At 38.3% G+C, this 9004-nt stretch overlaps 1 protein-coding gene across 1 annotated transcript in view; it reads right to left on the bottom strand.

The window, feature by feature from the left end:
* Positions 1–3116: 3116 nt before the first annotated feature.
* LOC124603796 (ubiquitin conjugation factor E4 A) overlaps positions 3117–9004 on the bottom strand; it is a 116939-nt gene continuing 111051 nt past the window's right edge. Inside the window, exon 10 of the mRNA XM_047136426.1 lies at positions 3117–3367. Within this exon, the coding sequence (XP_046992382.1) occupies positions 3232–3367 (136 nt within the window). The 3' untranslated portion in view covers positions 3117–3231. The remainder of the gene's footprint in view (positions 3368–9004) is intronic.

The following is a 9004-nucleotide window of genomic DNA, read 5'->3' as shown; positions in this document are numbered from 1 at the left end:
ACAGGCGGTCGGTGAATCTATATGCCCAGTCCGCATGTGTTATCTTTGCAGCTGCCCGGCTGGCGCGAATTTGCGCGTGTTGATGTCCGCGCTATTGGCCAGATGGCGGATACCACAGTAACAATCCATTTAGATAAAGTAACACTTACAATACATTAACCATCCTCTGCTCATTCATATCTCAGTGTAAATATGTAATGCTTATGTGAGTTTTTTTCAGATGGTGACATGTTTTAATGTGATAAATGATAGTTGCGCAGTGGAGGGTGGTTAACAATTGAGTGCTGCAAGGTAAACTGTGGGCACAGCGTAAGTTCATGCCTGGCTCTGTCTGTCCGCTGACAGCCAAATGCTCCACTCTTGTAGTACAGTACATCTGTTAATGGTGTGTAAAGGTGCAACAAACAAAGTTCAAAATGTTGTGAATAGAGTTGGTGGTAAAGAAATGAAAACATTTTGTGTGATCCGACATTTTATTGCCTGACCAGTGAAAATGTGGTAAGCAATAAACTTTTTTCCTTTCATCATGTTGTGAGGATGTTAGGAAGAAAAAGTTTCATAAACGTTTGAAATTGTGTGTAAAGTTAATAGAAAGGTACTAAGTGCTCTCTTTCCACCAATGATGATTAAGTCTATTTCTTTGTCTGTTTTAGAGTATTACTAATTCTTCCTCCTCACTTGTCATATAGTAGCTCTTAAAGTGAATAATACACTATGTGAAATGTTTGCTGCCAGTTCAATGTAGCAGACAATGTGAATATGTATGTAGAAATGTTTATTGCTATCCTAAATGGAGAGACAGCCATTGAGCATTGTTGCCAACAATGTTGTGAACAAAAACATATTTTTAAACTCTGTTGTATAAATGGCTTTACATGTTGCCCAGAAGTTGATCTGCGACTGTACTATCTTGAGTGTTCTTATTTTTGTTGTTTCTTTTTTTGTTGCAGTAAATGTCGAGCCCAGTAAATAACAACCTTCACAGTTTAAAGGTGTTTATTACTGGGATATTCTCTTGTAACAAGTCAGTAACACGTTACCCTCTGGTCCAAAGTCACATAAATCACGCCCTTCAATTACAATGACATCCACACATATTCTTCTGGCGATATTCAGTGCCAAATCTTCTCCCACTGTAATGCCGAGCGTAATGTAAAATATTGGCTTAATACTAAAGCAATGACAATTGTAATATTTAGCTGGATTTGGTCTGTCAAAAACTATATACTGTGTGACATAGTTCTGGAGCTACATTGTCATAGACATTGAGACGTTTGAAAAACTTGCTTTTCATCAAAATCGAGCACAAATTATCCGAACTATACTCATCCAGTGTTTCATAATGAGAGCACTAATGATTTCCAACAAACTTTAAGCTTAATGTCAAATCTTTTCTAAACTTTTTCTCACACTAACTCATTTGTAAATTAATCAGACGTTTGAAGCTGTTTTATACACAGGAGTTCAATTCTTTAAAGAATCGGGGGGTTGACTGGTACTATAGAAGACATGGTGGGAATGACATGCTTTCTGAGCTGAGTTTGGGAGACAGTTCTGGTGTTCATAACTTCACTAGGATGTTGCTGTCTGGTTCCAAAATTCTAACAAATGTTATATGGCTAGTTGTTTCGAAGACACACAAATTTCAGAAAAGCAATTCCTATTAAGCAAAGACCTACTGTTACTCTTCGGTTTTTGGCAACAGGAGATTCCTATCAAAGCCTTGCATATTTATTCCAAATTTCAAAGCCATCCGTATCTCAAATAGATCCTGCAGTTTGTGAATTAGGACAGAGCACAAGCAAACACTCATAAACAATGTTCCTTTGATCTTTCCTATAGCCATGGAACACTGTTTTTGTGTTCATACCAAGCTGCGAATGTCAGTAGTCCAGTAGTAGCTGCGAACAATGTTGTGAACTTTATTTTGAGCTCAGTGTAAATCCGCCGTAACAAAATTCAATGGAGTCAATTTCATCTCCAAGTTTACACTGTACTTGAATGTCGAATAGCACAGTAAGAACATAAGCATTCTACATTACAAATGTGGAAGATCAACAGTACTTAACACAGATGTGTTTCCATGTTATTAACAGGTATCACAAGTAATAAACTTTATGAGAAATCAGTCTGCTAGAATCATGCTCCTACTGTAATGAAAATTTTTAAGTGAATAAGGCACTTGAAAAATATCGAGCACCGCTCCTCGCCATCCTCAGGGTTTCATCATTGGATGTAGTGGCAAATTTTGTGTAACTAGTTTGCTGACTATAGTGGCATTCAGTGCAGTGGAAGTACATTCACTATATTTTTGCTGTGCAACAGTACCTGGCACAATAACTGCTTATTCTGTCACTGAGATTACAAAGCAAAGCATACTCTGTGGCAAGAAGCAACACACACACCATTCAAAGTAGACTTGCTTACTTATCATGGATTAAAATGTAATGAAGTTGAATACTGTTTCTGTCAGAAGCTGCTAACATGCATACTCGATTAAATACAGGACAATATGAGTAAGAGATGTGAACAAAAATTGAGCAGAATACAAGCTATACACGTATGATGTAATTAAATCATGCAAATATATATAAGTCCACAGAATACCGTGCGATAAAACCAGTTTATTTGAAACAAAACCAAAGTGGAGTCATGTAAATTACCAAATATTATCACTGTGAACAAAAACCAAGCAGAACAGGAGCAATGCACTTACAATTCAAAGAGTGCAAAGTGCATGCACACACATGTGAGAGCCTTATAACATTGTGGGATGAAACCAGTATGGAAAAATTTAAAACATTCAATAATAAACCTGCGGCACTGCAAGTGGCCTGGGAGTCAACCAGTATTTTGTTACTGGAAGTCTCTGTATAAGCTTTCGAACTTGTGGATCCTAATACAATTTCTTCTATTATGTTCACGTTCATTCCTTTGGTAATTAAAAATTCAGAAAGGTATCAACACATCCCTACAAGCTAGGCACAAAATTTAAAGATGTATCTACAAACTAGTATCAACATCCACCTTCCCATCACCATTAGAGCACACAGCCCCAACACTAAAAAGATCAAAAGCAGAACGAGATATATGATGAATTTTGACTAATGTATAACTGTGTTTTGAAAAATATATATTTATTGATTACATATATCAACAGTATAAGATGAAAGTATGATTAAAAAATGATTGTGTCTTTTTGTATGAGTGCACAATAAATCTTCAGCCACTTCAATTATTCTGATGCTGTTCTTTCTTCTCTCTCACCCATGCTTCAATTTTGAGTCTGAGCTCCTCATCAGTTTTGACTTGATCCATAGTTAATGGAGAGCGGTTGAACGGGTCAGTCTGATCACTCAGCAGATGCCTGTATTACAGAAAGCAAATCTTTAGTTTTGCAATAAAATAATTTTATGTCAAATTAAAAATACGTAATCTTTTTAGTTCAAATTGCAATGAGCTTCAGTACTGAAAGATGTGAAGGGAACTTAACAGGCCAATTACAACTAGACCAAAACTGTTTTGTCTTTCTCCTGCTTCATCCTTAACAAAGCAATGTTTTCATAAGTTGTTGTTGTTGGTGGTGGTGGTGTGTGAGTGAAGTGCTTTTATAATCTAATATTTTATGTCCAATGTGCAACCAAAAGTCATCATAAACCCTACACAATGTGTTCCAATTTACTTCACTTTCATTGTAAAATGTATTATTGTGATTGGCTCAATATTTAATTCTGGATAAATGAGTGCCGACTGCATTTCCATACTTATTGTATATGGCAAATAATAGACTGAGAGTTCCCAACGGTATTCAACCACACTCCCCTTGAACCATTGACCTTGACAAGGTGGGCTGGCTTGCATGCCTCAAAGAACAGATAGACGTACCACAGGTGCAACCAAAATAGTGGGGTATCTGTGGAGAGGCCAGACAACTGTTTGGTTCCGGAAGAGGAAGCAGCAGCCTTTTCATTGGTTGCAGTCTGGAAGATTGATCTGGTCGTATAACATCAGCCAACGTGGCCTTGCTGTGCAGGTACTGTGAATGGCTGAAAGCAAGGGGAAATTGTGCAGCTCTTACTTTCACCGATGGCATCCTCTTGAGTAGAATATTGTGGAGGTACAATTCTCCACCATTTGCATCCTTGGGTGGGGACTACTCATGAGGATGTCTTTGACAGGAAAAATAAAAGTGGCATACTACAGGTCGGAGCATGGAATGTTCAATTCCTTAAATCAGGTAGGCAGGTTAGAAAATTTAAAAATGTGAATGGGTAGGTTGGAGTTAGATATAATGGAAACCAGTGAAATTCATGTCAGGATGAACAGAATTTCTGGTCAGGTCAGTACAGTGTTACAGATACAAAATCAAATAGGGGTTATGCAGTAGTAGGTCTAATAATTAACAAGAAAGTTTGAAAGTGGGTAAAATAATATGAACAACGTACTGAACACATTGCTGTAGCCAAGATAGATATGAAGCCAATACCTAATACAATAGTATAAGTTCATATGCGAAGTAGCTCCGCAGATGATGATGATGATGATGATGATGATGATGATAATGATAATGAGTTTGAAAGAATGTATGATGAGATAAAAGAAATTATTCAGATAGTTAAGGGAGAATTAATAAGATAATACGGACTGGGGGAAAAGAACGAAAGTGAAAGCCAGGTGGTAGAAAATTGTGCCAAGTGTAATTTAAACATCACTAACACTTGTGTTGAGAATCATGGAAGAAATTTGTACACACTGAAGAGACCTAGATACTTTCTGGTTTCAGACCGATTACATAGGGATACAGTAGATGATGACTGTGTTACTTCGAGAGATGAAATAGTGAAATCAACGGAGGATCAGATAGGTAAAAAGACAAGGTCTAGTGGAAATCAACGGATATGACAGGAGCTATTGAACGTAATTGATGAAAGGAGAAAATATAAGAATTCAACAAATGAAGCCAGTGAATGGGACTATAGGACTTCTAAAATTGAAAGTAACAGAAAGAGCAAAATGACTAAGCATGATTGGCTGCAAGACTATAAAAGCATGTGAACTAGAGAAAATACAGATACTGCCTATAGGAAAACTGAAGAGGCATGTGGAAAAAAGAGAAGCAATTATGTGAATATCAAGAGTTCAAATGGAAAACAAGTAATAAGTAAAGAAGGGAAATCTGAAAGGTGGAAGAAATACATAGAGGGACTATACAAGGGAAATGGACTTGGAAGGCAAGATTATAGAAAAGAAAGAGGAAGTAGATGAGATGGGACACGCAGTGCTGCAAGAAGAAGTTGATAAAGTACTGAAAGACCTAAGTTGAAACAAGGCCCCTGGAGTAGAAACATACCCTCAGAACTGCTAAGATCCTCGGTAAAACCGGCCATGACGAGACCATTCCACCTGCAAGATATGAGACAGGGGAAATACCCTCACACTTCAGGAAGACAGTAATAATTACAGGTCCAAATCTCTGGAGAATGGAAATTTGTTAACACCAATTATAAATTTAAGTATTTGGAAGTCCTTTCCAGCACATCTTTATTGCTTGTATTCTGCTCAGATCTTTCTTTGTCCAAGTCCAACATTCTGAATCCACAAGACAAAAGTGGCAGATAATATTACTTATTATTTCTTAGCAATAAATATTGAACAATTTTTTATTCCCTCCAAAATTTCATCCTTGAAGTTCCTTTTTTGGTTAATTTACATTCTGGATACTTGGAAGCATCAACTTCTTTAAAGCTTTTTCCATTACAACTTACAGCCTTCATTTTTTTGCATTTGTCCTCCTTATTTTCATTATTTCACTTTTTGTTAAGCTTATTTCCACACCTACTTCTTCAATCACTCTCTGCCAGGTCTTTTAGTCGTTTTTCCAATTCCTGCTCATTACATCGTATCATGTGTTGATCCTTAGTGAACTTTCCTTATGAAGGATAATTTGGAAAAGATTTCGAGTAGATTTCCCCACCATGTTATAGTTCTGGGTGGAGATTTTAATTCGCCGGATATAGACTGAGAGACTCAAACGTTCATAACGGGTGGCAGGGACAAAGAATCCAGTGAAATTTTTAAAGTGCTTTATCTGAAAACTAGCTTGAGCAGTTAAACAGAGAACCGACTCATGGTGATAACATATTATACCTTCTGGTGACAAACAGACCCCAACTATTTGAAACAGTTAACACAGAACAGGGAATCAGCGATCATAAAGCGGTTACTGCATTGATGATTTCTGCTGTAAATAGAAATATTAAAAAAGGTAGGAAGATTTTTCTGTTTAGCAAAAGTGACAAAAAGCAGATTTCAGAGTACCTGACAGCTCAACACAAAAGTTTTGTCTCAACTACAGATAGTGTTGAGGATCAGTGGACAAAGTTCAAAACCATCGTACAATATGTGTTAGATGAGTATGTGCCAAGCAAGATCGTAAGAGATGGAAAAGAGCCACCGTGGTTCAACAACCGAGTTAGAAAACTGCTGCAAAAGCAAAGGGAACTTCACAGCAAACATAAACACAGCCAAAGCCTTGCAGACAAACAAAAATTACGCGAAGTGAAATTTAATGTGAGGAGGGCTATGCGAGAGGCGTTCAATGAATTCAAAAGTAAAGTCCTATGTATTGACTTGGCAGAAAATCCTAAGAAATTTTGGTCTTATGTCAAAGCAGTAGGTGGATCAAAACAAAATGTCCAGACACTCTGTGACCAAAATGGTAATGAAACAGAGGATGACAGACTGAAGGCCGAAATTCTAAATGTCTTTTACCAAAGCTGTTGCACAGATGACAAAATGGTAGATATCGAAATAGACGACAGAGGGATAGAGAAACAATTAAAATCGCTCAAAAGAGGAAAGTCCGCTGGACCTGATGGGATACCAGTTATATTTTACACAGAGTATGTGAAGGAACTTGCCCCCTTCTTGCAGCGGTGTACCGTAGGTCTCTAGAAGAGCGTAGCGTTCCAAAGGATTGGAAAAGGGCACAGGTCATCCCCGTTTTCAAGAAGGGACATTGAACAGATGTGCAGAACTATAGACCTTATATCTCTAATGTCTATCAGTTGTAGAATTTTGGAACACGTATTATCTTCGAGTATAATGACTTTTCTGGAGACTAGAAACCTACTCTGTAGGAATCAGCACAGGTTTCGAAAAAGACGATCGTGTGAAACTCAGCTCGCGCTATTCATCCACGAGACTCAGAGGGCCATAGACACAGGTTCCCAGGTAGATGCCATGTTTCTTGACTTCCGCAAGGCGTTCAATACAGTTCCCCATAGTTGTTTAATGAACAAAGTAAGAGCATATGGACTATTAGACCAATTGTGTCATTGGATTGAAGAGTTCCTAGATAACAGAATGCAGCATGTCATTCTCAATGGAGAGAAGTCTTCCGAAGTAAGAATGATTTCAGGTGTGCCGCAGGGGAGTGTCGTAGGACTGTTGCTATTCACAATATACATAAATGATCTTGTGGATGACATCGGAAGTTCACTGAGGCTTTTTGTGGATGATGCTGTGGTATATGGAAAATTGTACTGAAATGCAGGAGGATCTGCAGCGAATTGACGCATGGTGCAGGGAATGGCAATTGAATCTCAATGTAGACAAGTGTAATGTGCTGCAAATACATAGAAAGAAAGATCCCTTATTATTTAGCTACAATATAGCAGGTCAGCAACTGGAAGCAGCTAATTCCATAAATTATCTGGGAGTATGCATTAGGAGTGATTTAAAATGGAATGATCATATAAAGTTGATCGTTGGTAAAGCAGATGCCAGACTGAGATTCATTGGAAGAATCCTAAGGAAATGCAATCCGAAAACAAAGGAAGTAGGTTACAGTACGCTTGTTCGCCCACTGCTTGAATACTGCTCAGCAGTTTGGGATCCGTACCAGATAGGGTTGACAGAAGAGATAGAGAAGATCCAACGGAGAGCAGCTCGCTTCGTTACAGGATCATTTAGTAATCGCGAAAGCATTACGGAGATGATAGATAAACTCCAGTGGAAGACTCTGCAGGAGAGATGCTCAGTAGCTCGGTACGGGCTTTTGTTGAAGTTTCGAGAACATACCTTCACCGAGGAGTCAAGCAGTATATTGCTCCCTCCTACTACGTACATCTCGTGAAGAGACCATGAGGATAAAATCAGAGAGATTAGAGCCCACACAGAGGCATACCGACAATCCTTCTTTCCACGAACAATACGAGACTGGAATAGAAGGGAGAACCGATTGAGGTACCCTCTGCCACACACCGTCAGGTGGCTTGCGGAGTATGGATGTAGATGTAAATATGATGACGTCCGTGACTTCCTTGCCAAACCTCTCTATCCATTCTAAACCACTCTTGAGTTCTTACCACCTATTACAACACAATTCAGGCATTTGTTGACCATGTTTCTGATTCTCAGTTGTGTTCCTTTTGATAATTCCAGTCTGTTCAGACCTTTCCATATCTCTTCCCTTCTAACAGTGCCATAAACATTTTTATATCAGCGGCATAATGGTGCTATTCCTATGTGATACTCACAGATCACAGTGTTACCTTTCTGAAAGTAGGTACAATAACTGACTGTCCAGTCACCAGGAATCTTTCCGGATGTCCACACTATTCTCATTATTCTAGAAAGCCACTGAATTCTGATAGGGCCAGCAGCTTCAGTCATTTCCACTGTGATATCATCTACTCCAGGAGGAATTATTGAATAGAACTGGGGAGAAAAGAAATTTGTATCATAACTTGACTATCGGAACAGGTCAGTTGATAGGACACATTATGAGACACCAATTAATTGTCAATGGGGTATGTAGGGTAAAGAGATGAATACAGAAATTAGGTTCAAAAGGATGCAGGTTGCAGTAATTATTTGGGGATGAAGAGGCATTCACAGAATGGACTAGTGTGGAGAGCTGCATCAGACTGGTTAATTGAAGACCACATCACCATTCAACAAAACTCAAAGGTCACACATAAGCGCTTTAAATTTCATTTTA

The sequence above is a fragment of the Schistocerca americana genome, chromosome 1 (genome assembly GCF_021461395.2).
Source record: "Schistocerca americana isolate TAMUIC-IGC-003095 chromosome 1, iqSchAmer2.1, whole genome shotgun sequence".
NCBI lineage: Eukaryota > Metazoa > Arthropoda > Insecta > Orthoptera > Acrididae > Schistocerca > Schistocerca americana.
Note: the sequence above shows the minus strand (reverse complement) of the source record. Positions and strands in the feature narration are given on the sequence as shown.